The sequence below is a fragment of the Saimiri boliviensis genome, chromosome 12 (assembly GCF_048565385.1).
Source record: "Saimiri boliviensis isolate mSaiBol1 chromosome 12, mSaiBol1.pri, whole genome shotgun sequence".
NCBI classification, from domain to species: Eukaryota; Metazoa; Chordata; class Mammalia; order Primates; family Cebidae; genus Saimiri; species Saimiri boliviensis.
The window spans coordinates 108,169,423-108,196,931 of NC_133460.1; the positions used below are offsets into that span (position 1 = coordinate 108,169,423).

Here is a 27,509-nt window from a genome sequence, read left to right on the forward strand (position 1 = left end):
GGTTTCAAGGAAGAGAGTGACATGGTTTGAAGGACTGAAGGGGCAGAGTGGCAATGCAGGTGCCAGGAGGGCTCTCACCAGCATGGGGGAGCGGTGCCAGGATGCGGGGTGTTGAAGTGTAGGTTTCACCGCTGTTCTGGTAACGTGAGGCCAACCAACAGCTCAGAAGATTGTCTTCGGCCAGGCGGCAGTGGCTCTCGCGTCTGTAATCCCAGCACTTGGCGTGGTTGAGGTGGGCAGATTGCTTGATCCCAGGAGTTCAAGACCATCCTGGGCAACATAGCAAAACCCTATCTCTACCAAAAAAAATATGGAAAGTTAGCTGGGCATGATAGCAGGTACCTGTAGACCCAGCTACTCAGGAGGCTGAGGTGGGAGGATCACCTGAGCCCTGGAGGTTGAGGCTGCAGTGAGCCGAGATGGCGCCACTGCACTCCAGCCTGGGCATCGGAGTGAGACCCTGTCTAAAAAGAAAAACAAAGAAGATTGCCTTTGACAAAATGGTCTGTTACTCACAGTTCCCAAGAGGAAGGGACACACGGGGGTAAGTGGGGCCACAGGGAAACACCGGGGCCAGGAGGCGGAAAGAGCCGGGAGGGAAACGGCGAGCCAGAGCCTCTGCTGTGGTTTTCACAGGAAGAAATGGACAAACAGCAACCGGGCTGAGCAGGGTTAGAGCTGAGTTCAGGTAATTTCATGGGGCTCAGGGTGTCAGGTTTCCTGACAACCTCAGGTTGTCTGGCCCCCTGGCCCCGGGGCAATTGGCACACTATGTTGCCTAGTGTAAAAGCTCAGGAGGGGAGATGGTTGGAGTGGGCTGGGGTTGGCTGTTTTGTGTACAAAAGGTGTGCTGGAAGGGTCCTGTATCTAGGGATTAGCTAGTCCTGAGAGGAGTCCTTCCCAGGTCAGCAAGATGTCAAAGGATCATAAAATACAGAAAATAATTAACATAACTAATACAAGGGTGGCCAAGATGAGGGGGCAGCAATGGGAGAATGGTGAACCCTGTGAGGTGGGGGAAAGACAGGGCGGTGAGAGTGGCTTGGGAAGGGGTGGGGGGCTGGTTGGTCAAGGGTTCCAGGGTGGGCGTGGGCGAGCAGTGTCCAGGTGGAGCTCAGTGATAACGGCCTGCACAGGCTGCTCACTGCAACTGAGATGGGACCCTGCTGGGGAGGTGGCTTAGGTGGAGGGGCAGACCCAAGAGCTCCGAGTCATTGATGCTGGAGGCGCCACCTGTCACCCAGTGGGTGCACCAGCATGCGCTCAGGGCTGAGGTCTGCAAGTCATCGGTGTGGAAATGGCCTCTGAGGCCACAGACTGTATAAGACCAGTTATGGGAGAGGGCTGAGGACTGAGCCGCCGGGCACGCCAATACTCATGGCCAGAAAGAAGAGCAGGTGCCGCCATGGAGGCAGGATGAGGACCAGTGAGGAGTTCATTGTCCTGGAGACCAAGTGAGAGTTTCGGGAGGAGCTGCCAACAAAGGCAGCAGGGCCAGGAGACTAGATTGGGGACCGAATTTCCAGAGGGCAACTCATCTTGACCCTCCCTTGACCCTCAATGAAGCAGAATGTTACCCACCCCCAAAAGAACCCCTTGCTTCTTGTAAGCAGACCTGTACTACCAAAAAATTGTACTCAACTATTGTATTTTGAATTCCATCTATAAATATTTGTGGAGCCTCTTTTCTCTCTGTTACATTAGTACCTAATATCTTCCATTTTTCCTCTCGGGCCCACAAAATCTAATGTATTTACCACCCAGCCCTTTATGGAAAAGTTTCGGACATTTTGAGGAGGCATTCTGAGAACGGATGAGGGGTCATGGGGCACACAGGACCCAATGCAAGGTACAGTGGCTTGGCACTGAGGACTACGGTATGGCAGCCTGGGGGGACCTGGTGGGCAGAGGCTCTGCCAGGCCTGAAACGTGCTAGGAGTGCTCTTCGTGCTGCCAGATCCAGCCCAGCCTCCTCCTGGGGCTTGGTCTCAAGGAAGAGAGGGGGGAGGCAGATGGGGAGGTCACAGAGAGTGCAGTGGCTGGGGAGGGGTGAGGGTGTCTCCCCAGAAATATGTCACCGTCCCCAATACTGCCCCTCATGGCTACTGCGGTTCTGAAATGTTTTAAGCAATGCTGTGATCAATGTCTGTCTGTTTCTGATCAATATCTGTCCACTGCACTGCACGCAGGCAGGGACCAGCTCTGCTCTCCCAGGTGCCTAGGATACCAAGCCCAAGGCTGTTGCTCCAGCAGTACTTGTTGGAAGAACCAGTGAAGGAATCAACAAATGAGCAAATGAACAATGCCCCACCCCCACCACAATGCCTGGCCCAATGCCTTGTGCGTAGTAGGTGTTCAGAAAATATTTGCTGAGAAATATTTTGGCTTTTTTACACTTTCTAGCTCAAGTGTGTACGTATGATGCCTTTGAGGCCCTGGGCAGGCTGAGCCCTGGGGTGGGGCAATCTGCTTCTGATGTGACTCAGGGCTGGGGGACTCCTCACCACAGCAAGCCCATCACAGACAGCCCCTGCGGTCTGCCTTCAGGGAGGCGCAGACAGCTCAGGCCAGCCAGCCCAGGGAAGGGAGAATACCTGTGCGAGCGAGTCTCAGCTCAGAGAGCCTTTTGGCAGAAATCGTCATGTTTATTTCCCTTGTTTTCCCTTAGAGATCCCCGTCATCACCTAGACCCTTGATGGGTCGAGCTGGAGAAACCCCTGGCCCAGATGACCCCAGGAACCACTGCCATTCCCTGAGAGAATCTGAAAGGGGGGCATTTGAAATGGAGAGAGAAGAGAACCGACCCTCAAAATGCAAACAGGCTGCTAAGAATAGGAGCCTGGGGCTGCTGCTGAGGGTGTACAATGCACTATGGTTAAAAGCACTGATTCAGAATGTGTGAGCTGCCATTCTTCTCTCTTTCTGGGAATCTGAACTGTGTGACCTCAGGCAAGAGAGCAGCCTCTCTGATTCTCAGTCTGTACTCGTTCACTCTGAGAACCACTCATGAGCACGACAGACTCATGGGTGCAGAAAGGGCCTGTGGTGTGTCCCCAAGGTTATGAGATGGCCACCCCAGGCCCTCGGCTGGGGAAATCAGGCTTTAAATCCAGCTCATCTGACTCTAAACTCAGGGCTTACCCTCTTCCCACACTGTCGCTGTCGGGGAGAGTTTGGTGGGTGCAAATCAGTCCCTTTTGGTGGAAAAACAGCAGAAGGGGGATGGCTCATTCCCGGGGGGAGATGCGCAAGGATGCAGGGAGGGGCAGTTGGGACTTCCCCACCCTGATTCCCCGGCCCCCTCCTCAGGGATCCTTGGGCCTCTGACCCTGGACAAGTCACAAGGCTCAGCTAAGGCTGAAACACCTTGTCCACTTCTAGATCTCACTAGAACCTGACTTTAAAGGGGTCTTTGAAAGCATGCAGCACGGAAGGGACACCCCAGAAAGCTCCTGGGATCCCCAGTGGCCCTCAGGCCTGCCAAGGACCCTGCTGGAACCCGGCCTCCTCATGCTGCTGGCCCAAACCAGCAGCTCTCCACCATGGGAGGGGAGGTCTCTCACAGTCTCTGTGCCCCAGACTCGGTGCCCAGCACCTATAAGACAGTCAGCAGAGGCTGCCCAGCATGGAGCAGACCAAGTCTCCTCCTTGCTTTGCCACAGGTTCAACAATGAAGAACCCAGGTGCAAGCCTGAGTTGGGTCCTGGGTGCTCCATGGCAGAACACGGCCATTTGCAGGTAGCAATTGAGGGAGCCCTGGTGCTCCTCCCCAGCCTCTCTCATGGGCCTGCCACAGTCGCCTGAGAGTCCCCACCTCTGCCTTTGTACTCAGCCCTTACAGTCCAAGGTCAGCAACCTGAGCATCCCGAGGCTCCCGGAACGGCCCACAGTGCTCCGTCTGCTGCCCCAGACACGAGTGGGAACAGGTTGGCGGAGGATACTGGGGAGGAGCCAGGGGACTGGGGACAGAGAGAGTGGGGGTAAGTCCAGCCTGTAGCCATCAGTGACACTGGAGGCCAGCCTTCCAAAGCCCAAAGCCGTGAGGCAGGGGGCCATGGAGGTCACCAACCCCTGAGGCTCTCTCAGGGACTGGAAAATGTTCTAACCATTTTCTGCAACTTTCCTAAGCTGCTGCCTTTGAAGTAAGGTGAAGTCAACAACAGCGGAACTTCAGCAAGCTGAAACTACTCAGGTGGCTGATGTGTGCAGTTCACACACATCCCGGAACACTCACAAAGTAACTTCACAACAATTTTTAAAAATTAAAAAGGTAAATAACTGGTAAGCACCCAAAAATTACTTCTACCAAGAGCTGGAGAAATTGTCCTGTCTCAGTTGCAGGGGACATGGCTGACTCTTGGATACCAGGTGACCTTTCGTGGGAGAAAGACTGTGATGTGAATTCAGGAGGAGGTGGGTGTGTGGCCTGCCCCTCGTGTCACCTTGTCCCACGTACCCCACTACCCCAGTCACAGGGCCCTGCCTGGACAGGAAGATGCGCCATCCCGGAATAGATGCATCTAGAAGCTCGGTCTTCTGTCGAGGGCAGCCCCCTCCCCACTCAGACCTGCTCGGACCGTAGAGCAGAGCCCAGGGAGCCAGCCAGGGGGTGCCCCCTCCATCCCACGCTTGCCCGACTGTCCGCCTCTCCACCACCCTCCTGTGGTTGGCTGAATAACAGCCTTGGAAGATGTCCACATCATAATCCCTAGAGCCTACAAATATGCTCCCTTCTATGGCAAAAGGGACTGTGCAGATGTGATCTGGAGATGGGGAGAGGATCCCCGATGATTCAGTGGGCCCAGAGTCATCACGAGGGTCCTTCGGACAGCAGGAGCGTGAGAGTCAGAGAAGGCCATGTGATCTCAGAAGCACAGTTAGGCTTGATGATGCCATGCTCTTGACAATGGAGGAAGGAATCACGAGCCATGAGTGCAGGTGGCCTCTAAAAGCTGGAAAAGGCAGGAAAACACTCTCCTAGAGCGCCCGGAAGGAACCAGCCCTGCTTATCACTTGACTTTAGCCCAGTGAGACTGACTTCAGACTTCCGGCCTCCAGCACTGTGAGATCATAAACTTGTGTTGCTTTAAGCCACTGTTTGGGTGATTACAGCAGCTTCTGTAGTTTGGATGTGTGAACCCCAAACCTCATGTTGGAATCTGATCCTCAATGCTGGGGTTGGGTCTAATGGGAAGTGCCTGGGTCATGGGGGCAGAACTCTCACGAATGGTTTGGTGCCTTCCTGGGTGTAGTGAGTTCTTAAAAAGAGCCTGGCGCCTCCCTCCCCTGGCGCTGTCCTCTCCTCTGTGACATCTGCACAGCCAGTCCTCTTCACCTTCCACCCTGAGTGAAGCGGGCTGAAGCTTTCACCCGATGCCCAGTCCCCAGCCAGCAGAATCGTGAGCCAAACAAGCCTTTTTTTCCTTTATAAACTCCCAGCCTCAGGTATTCCTTTATAGCAACAGAAACTCGCAAAGCTCCCAGAGCAACGGCTGCTCCGGCCAATGCAGCTTCTGCCTGCACGGGACCTATTCTGCCTCTGCTGCTCCACAGGGAACCTTGCCCTGTGAAGTGATGGGAAAACCCGATTCATCAGAGTGATGTTTCCCATCAGTCCCCATGGGATCCACCTCACCATAAGCAGCAGGGCTGCGTGGAGGGTGAGATTTCTGGAGCAATAGGAAACTATCCACCCACACAATCCCTCTCTCCACACTCAGGGGTCCCTAGAGTTCCTCCACCCGGATCACAGACTTTGCTTCAGTTCCCAAATTGAGTCACTCTGTGGGGAAGAGGCGTGCTCCTCATCAGGATCCCTCCTGAGGGCTGCTTTCTTGGTTGGAAGTAGGTGGCCTCAAGGGAGAGGCTTTCAGAGGAACCCTAAAAGGGAGGAAGTCGAGTCCTCAGCTCTCAGAAACGCACTCAGCCCGTCCTGCTCCTGACTCTCCCTCGCCCTCTAGTCCCTGCTGGGTAAAGCCATTCCTGACACTGGTAGGAAAAAATGGGCTTTTCCCTATTCCAGGCCTGGACGCACCAGCCCCCAACCTCAGCGCACCACTGTGGAAGGCGGTGCTGGGGAGAGAGGCTCCCCCAGGAAGGTCTGCCCAGAACTAGGGGACCCAGCAGGGTCCACGCTGTGTTCAGATGGCCCAGCTTCCAGAGCCCTAAGCCTGAGAGGTCCCTTCTGTACGGGCTGAAAAGCGTTCCCCAAATTCGTATGTTGAAGTCCCAGTTTCCAATACCTCAGAATGTGACTGCAGTTGCAGATAAGGTTTTTAAAGAGGTGCTGAGGTTAAAACGAGGCGGTCAGAGAGCGCCTTCATCCACTCCGACTGGTGTCCTTATAAGGAGGAAGAGGCAGCAGGGGCATACAAGTGTGGCCACATGAACACACAGAGAGAATCCGCCATCAGCAGGCCCAGGAGAGAGGCCCCCAGAGAAACCAGCGCCGCAGCGCCTTGAGCTTGGACCTCTGGCCTCCGGACTCAGAAAATCAGTTTCCACTATCCGTGGTCTTTTGTCCTGGCTGCCCCAGCTGAGCACACACCACCTCCTCCTGCGGGCTTGCCCTCAGTGGTAATGGCACGTGCCAGAGACGCCGGGGGTCTCAAACTCACAGCTGCCAGGGGCCAGGCAGGCCACCGGAACGAGGCCTGTGGTCACCTAACCTTCAAATTTGAAGGTCTGAAGACAACGCTAGGCCCGACCGTGGGCTGGGCCAGACCTCCCACCCTGACTCACGCCCAAACAGGACTCACACAGGGGGTTCCTGGTAGCATCTGAATCCTTCTCTCTCTGGTCTTGGGTTTTCTTCTGCCTGCTGCTAGCACGATCACACCTCGTCTCTCACCAGCCAGAACAGCTGTAACTGCCTCTGACACAGAACCAGCACGACACACGCGGGTCCGACACCAAACCACCGCAATCCATTCACGCACGCAGGACACCGTAAAAGCACCTCCCAGGAAGAGCTGGGCTGCAGAGGAAAAGCACGCGGCCCGCAGCCATCGCTCATGTGGATCCATCTTTAATTACGTTAAATATTAATAAAAGTACAGCATAACTGCGATTCACTTAACGTACTTTACAGGACTAAGGGAGTACAACTTAACACAATCTGGTACACAGCTTTTGAGAACACGAAGGAACTTCAATACCATGTCGTGAGAAATGCTCCAGTTCACTTTGGTTTTGAATGGCAGGCTCGAGAACCACCGCCCAGAACGGAACCTGTGCTGTCAGCAAGAGCCGGGCCTCGAACCAGAGGAAGCAGAGGCAGCAGATGTGCCCTCTGAGAAAGGGCCCTGGAGGGAAAGACCATGTCTGGATGGCACTGATTGGCACAGAAGGGATGGGCCCGCATATATAAAAAAGATCCGCATAATAAACCAAATAATATTGGAAATAATACCTTCAGCAATACTTCTGTAAGAAGCAGAATTACACCACATGTTATTCACATGCATAGGAGTGCATAAGAAAAATCCCTTGTTGTAATTATGGTTGGTGTGGAATAGTAAAATATGTACTGAAAATGACAAGTTAATTGGCAGAGAAATTAATCTGTAAAGGGTTGTGTCCAGAGTGGAGGAGACTCATCAGCAACTGAACAGAACCCACTCAGAAGATGTGCCCACCCACACGTGCACACACACATTCTCTCTGTACTGCAAATAAATATACACACACACTGAACTGATCTCTCCCTGAAGCATCCTTGTGCTCGAGCCAGGTTTCCCTGCTGGTGGCTGCTCCCAGTGCCGCCTATAGAGGAGCAGGGAACTGTCCCTGCCGGTGGGCGTCAAGGACACACAGCTCCTTCAGTAGCAGAAACAGCCCCGACCATCCCGGCGCTGAGCCCTCTGCACGCCTTCAAACAGGCTGTGTGTCCCTCCTCCAATGGCAGAAAGACAACGGCACCAGGAGGGGACGGCTGAGTGACTGCAGATCCTCCCAGCCCCGCAGCCCAGTCTGTCTCACACGTGCAAGTTAGAGTTGGGGGGACAGGTGCTTGCCCTTTCTGGCTTTGGTGGACGAGATCTTGGCCTGGGAACTCTGGTTCACAGGAAGCTTCCCTTGACAACACTTGAGCGCAAAGCTTCATCCAGGTCCCACCTGGGCTGTTGCCAAGAATGCTCAAGCCTTCTCTTCCGTCTTTCCCATGACTTCCGAGACATGACAAGACTTCTAGCCCCTCCACTGGTAAACCAAGCTGCCAAGTAGCCTGGAAAGTTCCATGAAGAACACAGCTCTTAGAAATCTCATTCCAAATCTCAATATGCCGCGTTCAGCCCAGGCTCAGCTCGTGCACTGTGTTTCAGAATCGGGACACGAGTATCTGCAGTCCCTTAGCTGGGTGAGGAACTTCGGCCACACGTAGTAGAGACTGTGGAAATAAACTCTTCCCAATGGGAAGGCAGAGAAATGGAGACTGCAGCCAGCCAGAACTAAAGATTAAAATCCTCTGTTTCTCTGATGATCTTATAAACCTGATGAGGGCTTGAATTACCTAGATTTTCCATGAAGTGTTCAGTTCCTTGAGGTTGCTCATTCTGGCATTAACAGTAAAAATTTCTCTTCTAATTATAAACTGAGTTTCTTGAGAAAAAGTATAAAGAGGCAGCAGAGAGAGAGCGAGGGCTGGTCAAATGCAGAAAGTGGTTTGTTTTAAATGCATTCATTTTCTGTGTTAACATAAGTAAAGTCCACAGGACAGAATGGGTCAGAGAGATGAAGGTGCTGCCAAAAACTGCCTTATTTTTTTCCTTTTGGAAATAGTAAGGTAACAGGGTTTACATCTGAAGAAACTGCAGGGCTGACTTTGAAGTAAAGGAGAAAAAAAAAAAAAAAAAGGAAGATCCTCCATTCTCGAAAGACTGTAGTTCTCCGTCCCAATGAGTTTTGCGATCTCAACTAGAGTGTTTCAGAAGTGAATGTGATATGATCATACCTGTGAATATAGCCACTGAATATAGACAGCCTGCACAACACAGCAAGACCCCACCTCTAGAGGGGAAAAAGTGAATATGAAGTGTGAGTTCCAGCCAGGCCTGACGTGACCTGTGGCGTGCTGACTCAGCACCCAGACTCAGGCTCTCCAGAAGGCGGAGGTGGGCAGAGCAGGCCGGGCTGCCTCCCCGGGTGTTCTCTCCACGCCCAGTGCAGGGCAAGCTGGCTGCCTCCCCACGCTTCAGGAGACTCTCGGAGCAGAGCTGGATTCTTGAGAAACTGGGGTCTCCGCTGGCCTCAGCTAGAAAAGCTCTGTGAGGGGTCCATCGCTGAGCTCTTGAACATCACAAAGGAAACTCCAAAATGGTTCTAATTCATGTGTGCCTAGAGTGGCGGAGTCCTGGGGTTCTCCACACCATGAGTGAAACAGTTCCCCGCAAAGAGAGATTTGTAAAATCCTGGCGATGACGGCACAGACGGGCCCAGCACGTGCGGCACGAGTTCAGCTCTCACGTTGTCTTCCACGCGAACGCCTCATCGGCGAGGACCTGTGCCAGCCTAGCGTTGAAGGGCCTGTAGAAATCCCGCAGAATCTGCTGTGTGATCGGCCACATGGGCCCCAGGTTCCGGTCCTCAGGACGCCGTGCATTGGATGCGGGGCTCTTGGTCATCAAGGCCTCCTGCTTCTCACTTAAGGGCCCTAGAATAAAAGAAGACGAGTCCCATAAGGCAGGAGGCATGGCGGGAAGTAAAAGGGACTTGGCAGAAATCCCAGCTATGCTTCGTATTCAGACAGGAGTTTCCTCTAAGAAGAATGTATTTGGGGATTAAAATTCTTTGGCTGGATCCATTTTGGAGGCACCAAGGGAAGAAAGTGGAAACACCATTAGGAAATTGCAAAGAAATTCTACGACAGGTGCAGGATGCCCACCTTTGGGGGCGCCCAGCTGGCATTTAATGATGATACAGCACCTAAGGCGGACCTCAAGGATTCCCTTCCAATAGCCCTGGGTGGGCTGCTCCCACGGGTGTCAGCTCATCCTTGGAGGAATGTGCAGCCTGCCAGCCATAGCCCATGGGCTTCAGGTCCTCCTGCTCAGCAGCCCCCTGGAATCCCACCATCATCGTTTCTACTTTAGGCTGCTCATGCCAAAGGCCCCAGGCCTGGACAGCTTCACCCTGTGCATCTCGCTATGAAGTGGACATAAGGAGGAAGCTGGGGAGGAGGCCGCCTGTCCCCCCACTGGCTGAACCTCCATCTACAGCAAGGAGATTGTGAGGAGAGGCCCTGCTGGCAGGGGCTGTCAGTCACCCCCACGCCCCGCCCTCTGGGCCACAGCTTCTTCATGTAACCCATCACTGCTCAAGCCTCTTTACCTGGGGCTCTTGGGATCTGGCCAAAGTCCTTAGCCCATATACAGAAAAAGCATATCCGAGCATCCTAGGGTCATATAAGATACAGAATTGACTACTGTCCATCTTGGGGACAAAAGACAAGCTCATTAATGGGACAGAGTCAACATGGGGCCGAATCAAAGAAAGATGATTCTAAGCCTTGGAAGGGAAAGAACTCGTCAAAATCCATCACATTACCAGGTCTCCAAAAAAGGAGAAACAAAATCGGATGATCAAAGAGGCCCAAGTCCCAGTGGTAGGCAGATGTATTTCCAGAAATGTTCAATTAACAAAGTTCCCGGGCAAGACCATTAGTCAGGGCTGCAGGTGTTCTGGGAAGGAGGGCAGCTTGTTCCGAGCCTGCTCAGCCTTGCAAGCCATCCTTGGGTGCCCCGTCCACATGGGCAGCACTCGCCACCTGCACATCTGCCAGCCATCATCACAGCCAGCAGTGTGGCCTGTCACCACAAAGTGCCTCTCAGGCCCCTGGGTCACGGGGCTGGTATCCACATGCTAAGGGCCCAGCAGCCAAAACTCAGCCACATGGCTCTGACTCCAGGAATCTCCAAGAATACCCAAGATGATACAATGATCTGTCTGTTCCCTCCCCCAAGCCCCATGTCCTCTGCTCCAACCCCCTGGTGACATCCTGTTGGTCCTACAAAGCTCAGCTCTCAGGCCCTTTCGTTCCACGAAGCCTTCCTCATCCCTGCAGTAGCTGGGATCCCAAGCCATCAGCATGTACCTTTCAAGACAGTGCTGACCCTCCCCATGGCAGCCTACCTATCATTCAGTTAGGTAACCTATGAATTCCTCCTCTCCCTTCACTAGACCATAAGCTTCCAGAAGGGAAGCCATCTCCTCCTCTCCAGAGACTCCCTCACCACAACTCAAACAATGACCTGTGTGTAGCTGGTGCTCAATAAATGGTAGTGAGCAGGCCTCCCTGAGGGCATCCTGAGTGCTCCCGGCTCAGCCCATCCCCACCCAGCTGGCCAGGTCTGCATTTGACCCAGAAGGCGCCCAGAACAAGTCCATGGAGCTCATGCTTTGCCCCGTTAGTCTAAGCGCCACACTCATACCTAGGTTCAGAAACTGGAAGACCTTGTGCATGGTGTACTTGACGTTGGATGCATGATCCTCCAGGCGAAGAATGAGAAACTGCTGCTTGTCAAAAACGCTGAGCCAGTCCAGAAGGTACACAGCATAGAGCCCGACCTGGAGCCTCACCTAGGACCATAGAAGAAGGGCATTATTTCAGGAGCAGTGGCCCCGGCATCATAGGGCACTTTTCCAATTGTGGCATGGCATTTCACTATACCACAAAAGAGTTACCCTAGCAAAGTTACTTTCAGAAGTTGGATTTTAACACAAGGCGTTCTTGCTTTTTATGGGGAGTTTTGTGCTACATGTACAAAGAATTCCTGTACTAGGGGGCTGCATTTAATCCTCACAACACCCTGTAAACAGCTCTGTGCCTCCACTTCACAGGTAAGTACTGAAGTGCAGGGAAGAGGTCAAGGTTGTGCCACCCCGTGGTGCGCATGTTCTTTGCACAGTATCCTGGCTGTTTCTCCGTTCCCCAGGTGTGACCTCTATGCCCAGCACACAACGGGCTGTGAAAAATCAACCACAGACACCCCAAAAACAACCTAGACGGGTGAAGAGCCAAATGCCTGCTGCCACGGGAACAGCCTTGACCATGAGGGTGTGTGTCACTCAGCACCTAATCAGCACTCAACCAAGTCCACAGGTGGGTTTCCATTTGAATCCTTTCTGCTTTCCATTACCCATTTCCTGGGTCTTCATCCTTCTGTTTCTTCTCTCGTGTCTTACTGCAAGCTGTGTGGTGAAGATTTAACTCTACTCAAAGAGAGCTCTAGTCTTTCCCTCGGCTCCTGGGGGGTGATCTCTAGGCCCCTGGACATCCTACCTGACAGAAGTGTCCTGGTTGGCCTGCGGGCTTTGGCCATAGGCAGGCTAACACTGTGATTTATGATGGGGCTCTGGGCCACATGGTATCAGTTCTGACTCTGGTAGGACTGGAGGCTAAAGGTCGGCCACAGGAGCTGCATGTGATGGAGCCCCAATAACAAGCCTGGACCCCCAGGGCTTGGCTTGGCAATACTCCACGAGGATTGTCACACACCATGGCTAGTGGTGCTAACACTGTGTAGGACTCCACAGGCAGTGAACTCGGAGCTCCACATCTGGGTCCCCCTGGACTCTGCCCCCTGCACTTCCTCCCTTGTCTGACTTTCATCTTCCCTCGTTTCCCTGTAATAAATCATAACCATGAGAGTAACAGCCTCCAGTGTGTTCTGAGAATCCTTCTGGAAAATCACTGAACCTGAAGGTGGGTTGAGGAATATCTCTCTTGAACTTAAAACTAGTGTTGGAAGTGAGGGAGTCCTGGGAACAGTTTACTCTAACCCCACAGTTGTTCACCCTAAACTCTTAGCAAAGCTTCCGGAAAAAAAAAAAAAAAAAAAAAAAGCTTCTTCCCCTTTCACCATGAGGCCCCTTCTCCAGGGTTCTCCCCTTGCCCCTTCCCCACGTACCCAGGGACCCTGCTCTGCCTTTCTGTGTCTGCCCAGAACTCATCTCCCACCAATCCCCTGGTTGATGCCCCACCTACACCTGCCTGAAGCTGACACAGCCTCCTGGCTGATCCTCTTTCCTAGGTCTCTGCACTCCCATCCGCATCCTGCCACCAGCATGGGCTTTCCAAACCGGTGACCTGGCCACAGCCAGCCCTGCTTCAAGTCTCCATGGGTTTCTACGCACAGAAAGTCCTGGGTGTGACTTCAACTTCCAGCTCATCCTCACACATGCAGCACCTCCCAGCTCCCCAGGCTCCTCTTCGGAGTTCCCGTTTTCTAGGCAGACACTCTCATGTCACATTTCCTTTCCTGCCGGCTTGGCCTGGACCTTGACCGTGAGGGCAGGGACTGCGGCTTCTCCACCATCCTATGCTGTGCAGAGCCTGGCTCCGGCCCTCAACGTGGTTCTTGGGTGCAATTGCTGAATACAGTGTTAGCAAAAAGACAATGAAAGATTGGGCAAAATACGTACAGATGCTAATGACTCCTTTCCCATTTCATTATTTTCCTAACCGGGGAGGAGGGTGGGGAGGAAGAGAAGCAATTAGAGGGGATAAGTTGTCTCCAAAATTCATTAGCTGTTTCCAACCCACACTTTGTTGCTACCTCACATGCCAGCTCAGAAAAAGGACCTCAAGCCGGGCCGAAGCTAAAGAGAAAATGAGAACGTGCCAGGCTCGGAAATAAACATGCGTGTCGCCTCCAACGCAGACAAATCCTGATGAGACCATCTCGCTGTTATTTCACCAGCCTCCTGGGGCTTTTCAATTCTTTCCCTGGCAGGCTTGCAGGTCATCCCTCGCAGGGGAGACCAGTCTGATAAGGTTTCTATTTCCCAGAGAACGTGCCTTTCAACAGGAGAACTTTCCAGAAGGAAAGCAGCCGGGTGTTTGAGGCAGGCTGGAGTGTGACAGAGCAGCTGTGGCCTGTCCGTGCACCTGGCCGGGCACTGCACCTGACAGATGTTCTCGGAAACTTCGTTTGTCCCCATCCTCATCCCCAGCCCGCTGCGTTGTCTCAGGTAGACACGGGCCTGCACCACAGCGTGGTCCTCCTCAGCAGGCGGGGCTGGGCCAGGAAGAGGAAACCACAGGGGCTGGAGGCAGGGAAGGCCTCCCGGCACTCGGCTGCTTCTCACGGCTGCTTCTCACGGAGCTAGCTCCCTCTCCCTTTGTGTCTTCCCTCTGACCCATCCACCCCAATGGCCCCTCAACTCCCACCCCAACCCCCAGCCCCCTTGCCAGGCAGCGGGAGTGTGGTCACCTCAAGTGACAGTTTCTGGTACCGGCAGCATCACTACTGCAACCATGCACCATGAAGACAGGACAAAGCCCCCATTAGATTTCTTTTCCCTCACCTTTTCCCGGTATAGGACAGAGAACCAAAATAGAACAAAAGTAAAAAGAGTATTTAGGGCAAGTGCCCAACGTGCTTAAAATGAGAAAACATCAGAGCTGAGAGAAGCCTTTCAAGGTAACTGTGCCAGCGGATTCACTGATAGAAACACGGAGGCCCAGGGTAGGGCAGGGGGCTACTCTGGGTCAGAGGTCAATACTCTCGGAGCCAGGACCGGAAGCCAGGTCACCTGTGCACATGGGGTTCGTCCCCCATGCGGGGCCCCAGGGAACAGCAAGGCCTGCCAAGAGCCAGGGCTGAGCTGAGCACAGTCCTAGTCCCCCTTCTCCCCAGACGGGTACCTGGCCGAGCCTCTGTGTCCCCAACTAGGGATGGGTACCTGGCCGAGCCTCTGTGTCCACAACTAGGAATGGGTACCTGGCCGAGCCCCTCTGTCCCCAACTAGGGATGGGTACCTGGCCGAGCCCCTCTGTCCCCAACTAGGGATGGGTACCTGGCCGAGCCCCTCTGTCCCCAACTAGGGATGGATACCTGGCCGAGCCCTTCTGTCCCCAACTAGGGATGGATACCTGGCCGAGCCCCTCTGTCCCCAACTAGGGATGGATACCTGGCCGAGCCCCTCTGTCCCCAACTAGGGATGGGTACCTGGCCGAGCCCCTCTGTCCCCAACTAGAGATTTCAGTTGCGAGTCCCCACCCAGCCTCCCCACTAGTCCCCATTCATTCATTTGGCAAATAAGCTGAGCTCATGCCACCATGTGCCAGGCACCCTACTAAGCAATGGTGATTTGCTGCTGACAGACAAGGTCCTGGCCTCAGGGAGGCTGCAATCTCATGATGGAGACAGAGCTGAACTGGTAAGAAAAGACTTCAGCTATCACCTTGTGATGCTCGGATGGAGAAAGGAGTAGCTGGCGAGAAGACAGTTAGAGTAGAGCAAGCCCCGGAGCAGGCTTCCCTCACTCAGAGGGCAAGGAGAAGGGAGTGGTGGCTCTATAACCTGAGCCCACAAACACCCACCTGGAGGGCCTGAGAAACAGACCATGGCCCTGTCCCCAGAGTTTCTGATTCAGGGCGTCTGGGGTTGGCTGAGCGCCTGCACTTCTGACAAGTCCCCCGGGACTGCGGCTGCTGCTCGTCCAGGCACAGGGCTTCTCCAGCCCCTGCTCTGAGGCAGGCACACTGGCCCCTCTGAGCACCCCCAGGGTAGGGTGTGCTGCAAAACAGTGGTGGGCGCTGGCTGGAGGCGGAGGGGTCTGCGCTGCCCCTGCATCCTGGCGCCACAGGAAGGTGGGGAATGCCTCCGGCACGGTGTGCAGGGACCCCGGGTGCCTTACAAAGCTGCCCTCCCCGGGCTACGGCTGGGCTGGGATTCACGGTTAAGGGAAACTGGCTTCTCCTCCCAGAAATGAAAATTCACCTCTAAGAGGAAGGTTTCCGATTGCCTGGCTCTTTCTCTGGTATGTGAGCTCTCCAGGGACTGAAGAGAAGATGAAGGGACAATCTGTTACTGCCACATCCCTTCTGTCCACTGAGCCTGCCCCTGGGGATCTCCTTGACCAGAGGTGCCCGCTAAACTACTATCTTGTCATCCTCAGCAAAACGCAAAATTGAACATAAAAGCCCAGGCCTCCTGCCAGCAAAACCCTTTGCTTTCAGGAGCCAGCTAGGGAAGGCAGAAACTCCCTGAGTTTCAGAGGCCATCAGACTTGGGATTGAACCTTGAGCCTGCCTGATACCAGCTATGGGCGGGAGAATGAACCTCTGTGAGCCTCAGGGATCCCATCTGTAAAACGGGGAGGTATTTCAAGGATCTCTAATGAGACAATGCATTGAAAGGGCTTGGAACAGGGTCTGTCAGTAAAGAACAAAGGTTAGACAGACCCCTTTCCCCTCTCACAGATGGAGTTTTAGAAACCTCTTATCAGGAAGATTCAATCATACACAACATGGGGAGGATCACGATGGTGCCATGAACTTATGCTTAGTCTCAGCATCGCTCTCAAGTTTATCAGCAGTGCTCTTAAGTTCACAGTCGGAGTGCTGACCCGGAGCAGGAGGGCAGGGGCACACCCTCCCTTCTCTGTGGGAGAAAGCACCCAAGTGTTTGGTCCCGGAGCACTGGATGGGGGTGTGAAACGCTCTGCCTGGTACAAAGTGCCCAGTAGCATGCAGACTGCACGTGCGCATTAGACGTTCACTCTTCTGTGGTAAAAAACCCTATTTAAAGCTATTAAAATAAACTGTGCCTTGAGTCAGGAGATCGCCCCTGCCCTGCCTCTCCCTGCCCATCAAAACCCAGCCCAGCTTAAGTGGCTTCCTCCTTCCTTCTTCCTCCTAGGAGTCACAGTGCGAAGCCCAGGCCTGCCCCACTCTGCCCAGTCCCTTTCAGGCAGTCTCCTGCAGAGAGAACTCAGCGGTCCCAGGGCCTGCAGGGGAGGGCTCAGGCTCCTTCTATGACCATACGAGCTGGATACCTTGTCCCTCGCTCTCCTCATCTGCTGACAGTGACACTGACGACTCCTGTCCTCCTACTCACCCATCGGGTTTGTTTTGAGAGTCATGCAGCATCATGAATAGGAGAAAGTTTCAAAAGGCACAATGTGATAGAAACGCCAAGGTGGGGCCACATGCTCGTTCCAAGCGCACGACTGGGCAGTGCGCCGTCCTGCACCTTCTCTCCTGGACCAGGGCCTACCACACCATGGGTGCAGCACTGCAACCACTGAGGATCAGATCATTGGGGAAATGCTGAGGCCAAACACACATCTAAGGGAAGCTGAGTTAAAGGCCTAGATTTGAGTCCTATCCTCTGCTTACTGGCTGTGACTCCAGAGGAAGGCTGCCTCCCAGAGCCTCAGTTTTCCCAGTAATAATCAGGAAGCCCCAGGCACGAGAGGGCCTGCATGAAGGTGCAGTGCCAGGTCAGTGCTGAGTCTACACTGGCTGAATCCATCACTTCCCATCCATACTCTGACCAGCACAAGCAGCCTCCTTGGCAGGCTGCACCTGGTGGCTCTGATCTACCACGAGGAACCTGGGCAGAGAAGGGGGCCAGGCAAACCAGGTCATCTGGCCGGCTGGGGCCGGGAACCACCCGCTGCCTTTCTCCTCACCCCTCCCTCAGTCAGGGTGCTGGCCTCAGACAAGGCCTGAAGGCCATCAACTAAGTCTTCCCTCGCTGAAAGGAGGCCCCTGGGAAAGACAGGACAACATTCCTATTTGCTTCCTCTTGGATTCTCCTTGGGTTTTTCCTTCAATATTCATTCCTGGAGGAGGCCTGCACCCCCTGACCCTCGGGGGACAGATTTGCACCCGCGCTCCCCACTAAAGTAGGCGAATCCCTCAGCTGTGCTTTAAATTCACCTGGAGACGGGCTTCTGACGACACTACAAATTTTGTTTGCAATGGCGATTGTTTAGGATTTCAAATTATGTCATTTAATAATGCTGGGGAACTTCTTCTCTTTGCTTTGCATTTATAAATACTGGCTGATTAAGTGAGAGCGTGAGTGCCAGCCAAAGAAGGGAGCTCGGAGCCACCAATCCCTGTGAGGGGAATAATCTCGTGGTCAGGCGCTGGGGGAGACACAGCCAGGCCTATCTGTTCAGATTCGCCTCTGTGCCCCCATGTCTTCAGGGATGAAGGGACAGGGAGGCTAGAGCGGCCTTCCTGCTTCTAACGTTTTCTCAAATGCCAAGCTGTTATATTTTGGGATGGTGTGTCCTGAACCCCATCAATAGTGATGGCAATTCAGCCCTTTAGAAAGATGCCTGGTGCAATGGATCAAGGTGAGAAGATGCCTGGGGTGGGGTTATCTCCCAGAGAGAAGTAAGTTGTGCAGGTGGGGGTTGCAATAAAAGGGCCAGTAGCTGCATCCAGGCAGCAGCAGAGGGTAGGAGAACAGTGGAACTCTCTAGAAATTAACAGGGAGAAAGGGAAAAGGACTCGTGGGTGGACTGGATCAGGCATGGTGAATGACGGGGAAACCCAGTCCACGTGCACGTTCCCTGATTTGTGTGCCAACCTTGATATTTGACCCATAATAGTGCTGGCTCTTAGCTGCTGCTATTACTGTTTATGCCTGGGACTGAGGGTCCTCCATGCGGGGCTTGCGGGAGGGAGTCTCGCTCTGTCCACCTGCAGCAGGAAAGTGTTGACGTGGCACGAAACAGGCCTGGCCTGAGTCACAGCTGCATCTGAATTCATGTCTGTTGCCACACACTAGGCACCCCTCTGTGCTCAGCATCACGATCAGTGCTGGAGGAAACCCCAACAAACCCACCTTGAGGTGCCACGCCCAGTGCCCCTTTCCTCCTGCCAACTCCAGCCCCAAGACCCCCTCAGGGAGCCGCCTTGAGGGCCAGGCCAGGCTGCCCTGCCTGTTTTCTCAGACTCACTGCATAGGGGTCCAGGGCCCAGAGCCACAGCTGAGAGCTGTTCTGGGTCACCAAGCCAGGCCGATAAGCTGTGCTGGCCAAGCCACACAGAAATCGAGTTTCCCCAAGACCCTGTGTCCCCTGTGATGGTGGCCATAGGGCCACTGGTCATTCCCCCTTTGACAACCGAAGCCCTCTGCCCCACTGCTCTCTTCATCAAACCTAAGCACAAACGCACCGGTTTCCTGCTTCTCCAGGTCTCCATTCCCCTATGAAGGCTCCCTCCCGGGTCACATGAAACGCATTAAACAAATGTGTGTGCTTTTTCCTATTAGTCCTTTATTATAGGTGCCTCCGCCATGAACATAGTAATCAGATATTTCTTTTGCCCTCCTACACTATCCTCTGCTTAAAATCCTGAGGGCTCCCATCTCTCTCGGGGTGACATCTAGACGTCTTCTGAGGCTAGTCCCGGTGGTGCAGCCCCACGTGCCATGCGCCCGAGCCCCCTCCCTCCCTGCCCCCAGCTCCTACTCACACTGCTGGCTGTTCTGCATGGTGGGGGTGCTGACCACTGGGACTCCACACGCGGCCCTCAGTTCCCTGGCCAGCTCATCCTTCAGGCCTCAGCAGACATTCTCTCTCCTAAGAACCCACCTGATGCTCTGTTCCCAGGTGGTTCTCTGGGGACCAGAGCTCCCTGCCCAGCCTCCATCTTCTCTCCCCACCAATTGCACAGGAAGGCAAGGACCACACCTGTCCCGGCACTGCTGTGGCCCCAGGACCCGGCACCACGCAGGGGACATAGCGGGAAGAATTAACACAGGAATACATGACAGACCCATCACTCTAACCCTTACAACAACCTGGTAAAGCAGCATTATGACCCCATTGTATGACAAAGCAAGTAAGTCTCAGAAAAGCTGAGACAACGGCCTAGAGTCACACAGCCAGCAAGTGCTCAAGCTGGGAAGCCGACCCACACCAATGACGGCTTCCAGAGTGCACTCCTTTTACCTGGCACTACAGCCAGGCTCTGGGGTTACCTGTGTCCTGTGGCATCTTCCTTGCCAAACTACAAAGTCCAGCAGGACAGCCTAGAATCCCACCCGCTGCCTGGATTGCTACCTTCCAGATACGATGGCCTCTGTAATAAGAAAGAGCGGGCAGAGCCTCTTGGCCTGAAGCCCCCCACACCCAGGGGGCTTCCGAGACTCCAAAGCAAGACCGTTTGTGCCTTGCCCCAGGAGAAGCTGAGCAGAGCAAGGCTTGTAAAGCCACTCTGGGACAGGCAGCAGCATCAGCCTCACTGCATAAGTCCTGCTGATGAACTCAGCCAGCCCCGGGAGCCCAGCATGGAAAACCATCCTGCAGCTGAAACGGGCTGAATTCACCATTAACAGCTTTTTGCATTCAAAAAGGCTAGAAATTTACAGACAGAGTCCTGAAGGAAGAACAAGAGATACGACTGAGGAATCAACACAAAGTATTTTTCAACTGAGACTCTGTCAGAGAAGCAATGAAAATCATTGGTGGGTAATTTTTTAAACCAACAAAACAAACCACCTCTCGAGAGAATGCCCTTCAGACAATTTGAGAGTTGGGTGTCCTCGTGTCTGCCGATTCTAATTGCCGGGTGTCTGGCTAAATGGTAATCTTCCTAAACGCACCCTCATCCTCATGCTGAAGGAGGAGGGGGGAGGTGGCAGGTGACCAGCAGGGAAGAAGGCAGGGAGCCAGCCTAAGAGCCCATCAATTTTCAGCTTTTACATCTGTGAATAATGGGGAACAGCATTTGCACATTAAAACGCTTCTCTCTGTTCCTATGCTAAAACCCAAACCCACAATGCCACTTGCATAACAACAACAAACCAGCTCCTTCTGCCAGGGGCCGGCTCGGGGATACGCACAGGCATGGCGTTGTTGAGGGTGTTGTTGTAGACACAGGCGCGCAGTGAATAATCAAGCATGCAATTTTCAAACAGCTGCAGCGCTTCTGTCACTTTCTCATGGAAGTCATCTGCGGATTTATTCGAACTTGCAAAGTAGAGATAGTCTGAGTACAACCTGTGAATAAAATAAATGTGTATTTTTACCACCCATGAATGTGCAATCACACCATTTGGGCGACAATGAAAATCAACGTACAATTACAGGATCGAGTTCTCCTGATTGAAACACTACCACCCCTCTTCCTCCCCTTGCAGACGGGCCGCCTCCCTCCCCCTCCCCCGCAGCTCCCGCCCTTCTCGCGGCCACCTAAGCTCTCCGAGGCTCAGGCATGTCCACACTGGCCCCAAACAAACCGCCAGCCGCTTTTATGTTGTTGCCTGTTCTACTCATCTCAGGCAGCTCTGTTTTCACAGTAACAGGGAGCTTCAAAACAACACCAGATTACAAAAATGGTACGCTAGCAAAGAGAAGCCATGAAAATTTTATGTACCTTCCCATTCCTCTCTCCTCCACTGAAGGGAAGAAAAACAAGAGCATCTGCTGCTCTCGCAGTGTTACCATCCCACATGAAATTCCCAGGCCTTTGCACACACATTCCTGACATTGAAAAAAAAAATGATGAAATGTGTCTTTCTAGGTTGGTAGGACCTCGCTTTTAACACAATGTAAAAGCAGCCCCACGTGTGCACGTGAATACCTGCAGACTCACACCTTCACCCGTGGACACAGGTCTGTTCGTACAGACACCACACGCACACGTGGAGGAACGCTGCCGCACAGGAACGCATCCTCTTCCTTGACGCACTTCAGGCTCCTCGGCATCCTCCTTCTAGCTAGACCTCAACTCTTCTACCTCCATGTCCATCTTTGCATCACCCTCTTTCAGCAGGAATCCTGCTGTTAAATAAAATGGATGAGAGGCCACCATTCTGGTCAGAGCTTCTGCACTAGGCTCCAACAGACCGGAACAGCATCATCTGTGCGAGGTGCCATTGGTCACTCAACTCAGAATGGACCAGTTTCCAAAAAACCAGGGCATTCACAACAACAGTCAGACGTCCCCTTTGCTTTAACCCGAGGAGGAAACTCACTTTGAAATGAACAATCCACTCTCTGTTCCCTGTTTTTGCTTCTTCAGCCCGTTTCTGCCTATAAAGCCAGGACCTGGCTGGGCCCACAGGGGCACCTTCACATTACAGGAATGGGATGCTGCCCTGTTCATGGACCGTGCTCATAAACACCAGTGAGATCTTTCAACCACATGTGTCTAAATGTTTACTGCTGACGCTATGCTGATTTAGCCAGAATCCCCCACCCTTGGTAACTGACCACTCTCCTTAGCTCATCAGGCTCCTAGTCCACCACCCCAGCCCCCAGGAGGCCAGCTGGCCTGTCTCTAGCAAGAGTCCTATCATGTTGGTTTAGCCAGAATCCCCACCCCTTCCCTCTTAATGTTTCCCCTCAGTAGTTTCCCAGCCACCAACCACCTCGCCCTGCTCCTTGGCTTTTTCTTATTTATTACTTTTTTTGTGAGACAGAATGTCACTCTGCAACCCAGGCTGGAGTGCAGTGGCATGATCTCAGCTCACTGCAACCTCTACCTCCTGGGTTCAAGCGATTCTCCTGCCTTAGCTTCCCAAGTAGTTGGGACTACAGGCACCTGCCACTAAACCTGGCTAATTATTTTGTATTTTTCATAGAGACGGGGTTTCACCATGTTGGCCAGGCTGGTCTGAAACTCCTGACCTCAACTGATCCACCTGCCTTGGCTTCCCAAAGTGCTGGGATTCTAGGCATAAATCGTGTCGCCTGGCCTCCTTGCCTTTAAAATCCCTACTTTCCGAGCTATATTTGGAGTCTCTCTCCTCTATTGGAAAGCTGTCATGGCGATCCCTATACCTACTCAAATGCTCCTGAAGAAGACCTGCATTGCCATCTTAACAAATGTCAGGGCCAGGCACAGTGGCTCATGCCTGTAATTCCAGCACTTTAGGAGGCCAAGGTGGGAGGATCGGTTGAGCCTAGGAGTTCAAGGACAGCCCAGGCAATGTAGCGAAACCTTGTCTCTGTTAAAAATACAAAAAATTAGCTAGGCGTGGCGGTACGTGCCTGTAGTCTCAGCTGTTCGGGAGACTGAGGTGGGAGAAGGCTGCAGTGAGCCATGATTGTGCCACTGCACTCCAGCTTGGGCATGGGAGTGAGACCCTGTCAAAAAAAAAGAAGTGTTTTTATCTTCAACAGAAGGGTGTGTTTCCTGCTCTCTTTTCTCCTCTATCTCTCCTTGCAGCCCTTTTTGTTTGTTTGTTTTCAACCTTCCTGCCATATGTCCCACTCTCTTCTTGCCCACACACCTCCTCATGAGCCCCATGGTTCTTCCTGGAACTCTTCACACACTCACAGCCTCTGCTCTGCCACCTCTGGGCCAAGGGGGAAACTGGGCTTATGAAAAACGTGGCCTGCACGGCTCTACAGCGTCAGACTTCTCTCTCCTCAAAGCTCTATATTTTCTATGCCTTCAGCTTCTCCAATCTGGTTTTCCCCTCTTTCCAGGGAAGGCAGCTCTGTGACTCTCACTCTGCACCCATGCATCTGGGTATATGACATCCATACTTCCAAATACACCCAGACCTTCAGCCACACACCATCCTGCAAAAACCGTGCTCCCTTATAGCACAGTCTTGCAAATGTGCCTTCTCCACTGCCCTCCCCTCTAACTAAGGTCATGTTACGAGGAGCAGCATTTCATAGGGACAGGCCCAGATGCCATCCACCTCTGTAGCCTGTCCTGGCACATGGGATGCCTCTGACACAGCCCTCTAGCACTCATCCACAGCCAGTGTCCACAGAGGACACCTCTTGGAAGTCTTGAGAGGTTTGGGATCTACCCACAGAGTTCATGGAATCAAAACAGGAGTGTTGTGTCTCCAAAACAAGAACAGGAGTGTTGTGTCTACTACAGCCTGGCCAGCCACACTGTCCAAAGGGATCAGTCAACAAAGGTGCTCACTGAGTGGATTCCCCCAGATCCACCCTCGCCTGAGAATATTCCTCATGACAACACCACATCAGCTTACTACTGGTGTCCCCAACGTCACCTGTGCTACACGGCATCTGTCACTATAGGGTCACTCATCGTTACTAGGACCTAAACAGCTGATCAATAAATGGCAAAATCAGATATGCATGACCCTTCAAGCAAGGTTTGGCTGTGTGCACTGAGGATGCCAGGTGGCAGTTGGTCTAAGGGGTACCCTTCCTGGCTCACACATTTCCTACCAGGCCTGTCAATATTATGGCTCAGCCCAGGAAACTACGTCAATGAAAAGTAACAGATGCTTCTGAAACTGTCATAAAATCCTATGTTAAATAAGAAGTCGAAGCCCAGTTTTTACCAAAGATGCCCACGGAACTACCCAAATTGTTTGGTGGATCTGGGATTCCATCACATAAATTATCTCACACAAACCCAAACATTGGCTGAAGGTTTCCATATTGAGATTTTTCTTTGTGGTAATAACATTTCTTGCAGATATTTAGCTCATAAATAAAACAAAAGCACCCAGGCCTGTCTTGATTTAAAATACGAAGTCACTTCATAAGGAATCTGCTGATTCTATACAATTCTTTAGAGATCAAGAAGTAATCCCTGGGAAAAACTGGGACATACCTGATGTTCCAGCCAGACGAACCCCCCCCCAGCAGGTGAAATGGCTGACTTTCATTGTTTGAGGTGAGTTAAAACGAACTCACTACCTCACTTCCTATCAGTCACATTCACAGCCTTTGAGAGCCAGGCCACACTTTTCTTCCTGGGCTGGATGAAAAGAGACTCCTTTGGCCTCTGAGTCACCTCTGGGTACTTTGGATCTGCCCACAGAATTGGCAGTGGGCTTTGGGATCCCCTAGAACCCCACTGCGAGGGCTCCCCATGCTGGGTCCTTGGCATCCTGCTATGTCACAGACATCTGAACAGGGGCTAGATTCACCACAACCCAGGGCCACCATCTGGATTCTATAGCTGGATGGAGAGTGGACATCAAAGAACTATGCCCAAGTCTTGAGCCCCAGGCCCTGTGAATGTGACCTTACTTGGAAATAGGCCTTTACAGGTGCAATTAAGCAGAGGATCTTAAGATGAGATGTTCCTGGATTTAGGGTGTTCCCAAATCCAATAGTAGGTGTCCCTTTAAAAAGAGGAGAGGACAGAGACACCGGGGAGAGCACCACAGAAAGACAAGCAGACCCTGGAGTGTGGCGGCTGTGAGCCAGGGAACGCCAAGGACTACAGGAAGCCACCAGGACGTAAGAACAGGCGACAGCTTTCATCCCTTAGGGCCACCAGAGGGAACCAACCCTGCAGACATCTTGATTTAGGACTTCTGGCCTCTGGAATCACAAGAGGATACATTTCTGTTGTCTTAAGCAGCCAAGTTTGTGGTGATTTATTACGACAGCTCTAGGAAACCAATACAGATTTTAAACCCCAATTCCAAGGAAAACAATAACTCCAAGGAGTTATTTTTGCAGACATCTCAGCCACCCTGAGACGGGAATCGCGGCCCTAAGGGTACAGGAGGACTGGGGCCATGTGGCCAGTTTCCCACAAGGAAGCATGAAGGAAGGCAAATGGCAGACAGGAGCACTTCCCTTCAGGGGAGCCCTGGGACAGGAGAGCACTGTTTGGGTCCCCCCCCCCACCGAAGAACTAAGCAAATGCTTCCTAAGACTGTCTTTTCCCCTCAACTACTCTCCAGGGGAAAAGAGTGAGTTAATAGCCTTGGGTGATGGAAAGCCACTCGGATGGGTTAAAGCCACTCAGAAAATGTTGAGAAGAACAGCAAACCTATCAAGAATAAGTATCCAATAGACCTTGAAAGGCCAGACAGGCACACCATGGAACAAGATGAAACAGAGAGACAAACTGAAATGTCCGTATTCTGGTCTTTAAAATCCACTGTCCCATGAGGAAGTGGGGGAAGGAGACCAACAAGGAAAACACACAGCTCACAGTGAATCATCACAGAACTGCAGGGTTGCATGGGTGCAACCCCGGGATGCATTAACAGAGGCACAGTATTAGGAACATGGGAGGGTGGAGCCAAGCGACAGGCAGCTCACGGCCTCCGCGGACACTTGCCTTCAGTGCTGGGCACCAAACCTGGCTGTTCTCCCTGGAGATGCAAAAACTCAGCAGGAAGGAGTCCAGTCTCGAACTCCCGAAGGACTGATCAGTGGGCAGAAGGCTCGGGAAGACAGCCTGGTTGCAGGCAAGGGATCATCTCCAGTCAGGGCAATCCAACGCAAAGGGATGGTCAAGCAGCCTGGACTGTTGGGAAGGAGGGCTCCAGGGAAGCGTGGGGGCCGGGGGACCTGACACCCTCCCACCCTGAGATTCGGGGCCGCCCAGCCCCCTCCAGCTGAGCCACCTCATTTGCTTACTCGCAAACCATCCCGAACAGATGGGTATTACATTTGGCCAGGACTGTTTCCAATGGCAATTCCAAATATAAGTCCAAATGCATTCCAGGCCTTCTGTGCCGTGGTTATTTTAGAAGGCTGCTGGTGCGGCCCCTCGCACTGGGCCTGCGCTCACGGGCTGCTGCTCAGTCCCTTTCCGGTAGAGCGCAGGGGTCCTGGGACCCCTGGAGGGGCAATGGGATGGGACATGTATGTTAGGGGGCATAGGGCTCCATCAGCCCAGTGCCTCTGAAATGACCATGTCTCTCCCCGAGGGTGAAAGGAGTGGCCAGCAGTGGGCAAGACCCTGCTATGTGAAATCTGGATGATCACCCCAAGACCACTGCTGAGTTCATTCAGGGACACTTCCAGGTGCTGTTCTGAGGCAGCATGAGCAGAGGTCAGTGAGCTGAGCACTATTAAAGCAGGAGCTGCTGCCACTCCTCCTGGCTGTGCTCTGTGTGACTGCTTTCTGGGTTTAGCACCTGCAATGTTCACAGTTTCCATTTCTGATGTGCATGCTGCAGGGTAGGGAGGGCCGCCACCACCAGGCCCTGTGCAGGGCGCTGCATGCGTGCTCACAACCCACTATGAGATGCGGGCCACCCCATTTTATGGGGGAGAAGGTGACACCTAGAGAGGTGTCTCTAACCTCTCTAGGTTAGAGAGTTTGCCCACCGTCACGTGGCCCAGGAAGCTCCAGGGCCAGGACCAAAACCAACCCAGGCCTGCCCGACCCCAAAGCCCCTCACCCCTGCCCTCCAAGCTTAGGCAAGGAAACAAATTCACAGCTGAGTAGAATGGGTGCTGGCCATCTGTGCTGGTAGTTTTCGGGTTTATTTGTTTAGATGTTTGTATTATTTTAGGTGCCCTGTGATTTGGAAGAAAAAGTCAATTCTACTCCAGAACTACTTAATAAGTCACAGGAGACTGATAAACAATTACAAACGTAATAGAGTGGCAAACAGACACTTAGGATAAACGTGAGGCGCTCCAATGCCATGGTCGGGAGCAGCACATGTGTTTCCAGAACATCACAGTGGGCATCTGGAAAAATGACAGCCACAGCAAAGGGAAGTTCAGGGAGTTCTATCATGAAGCCAGAACACACTGCACGACTTGGATCTCTCGGAAAAGCTAATACCCACTGGTTACTGCAATAGCTCATTAGATTTGAACGGTTTCAGTTCCTAAGTGATGATGCGGTCGTTAGTTGGCCTGCCCTCTATGTGAGAGCTCTGCCCGTACTGGCTCCAATGCCACTAGTTTGGGGAAACCTCCCTCGACAGTGCATTCCTCCTTCTTTTGTAGGATTTTTGTTCATATTATTTTTATACTGAGATATGATCCACGTACCGCAGCATTCACCCATGAAATGTGAACAATTCGGCAGTTTTTAGTAGACACCACGAAGCCGT

General features: G+C 52.9%; 1 protein-coding gene across 12 annotated transcripts in view; it reads right to left on the reverse strand.

Annotated features, from left to right (window-relative positions):
• Positions 1-7,009: 7,009 nt before the first annotated feature.
• CHST15 (carbohydrate sulfotransferase 15) overlaps positions 7,010-27,509 on the reverse strand; it is a 124,062-nt gene continuing 103,562 nt past the window's right edge. For all 12 annotated transcript variants that reach the window (XM_074383050.1, XM_074383049.1, XM_003922119.4 and 9 more), the window contains 3 exons: positions 20,592-20,748; positions 11,427-11,574; positions 7,010-9,649 (listed from right to left, as the gene is read on the reverse strand). In XM_074383050.1, coding sequence (XP_074239151.1) covers positions 9,459-9,649; positions 11,427-11,574; positions 20,592-20,748 — 496 coding nt within the window. In that variant the 3' untranslated portion in view covers positions 7,010-9,458. The remainder of the gene's footprint in view (positions 9,650-11,426; positions 11,575-20,591; positions 20,749-27,509) is intronic.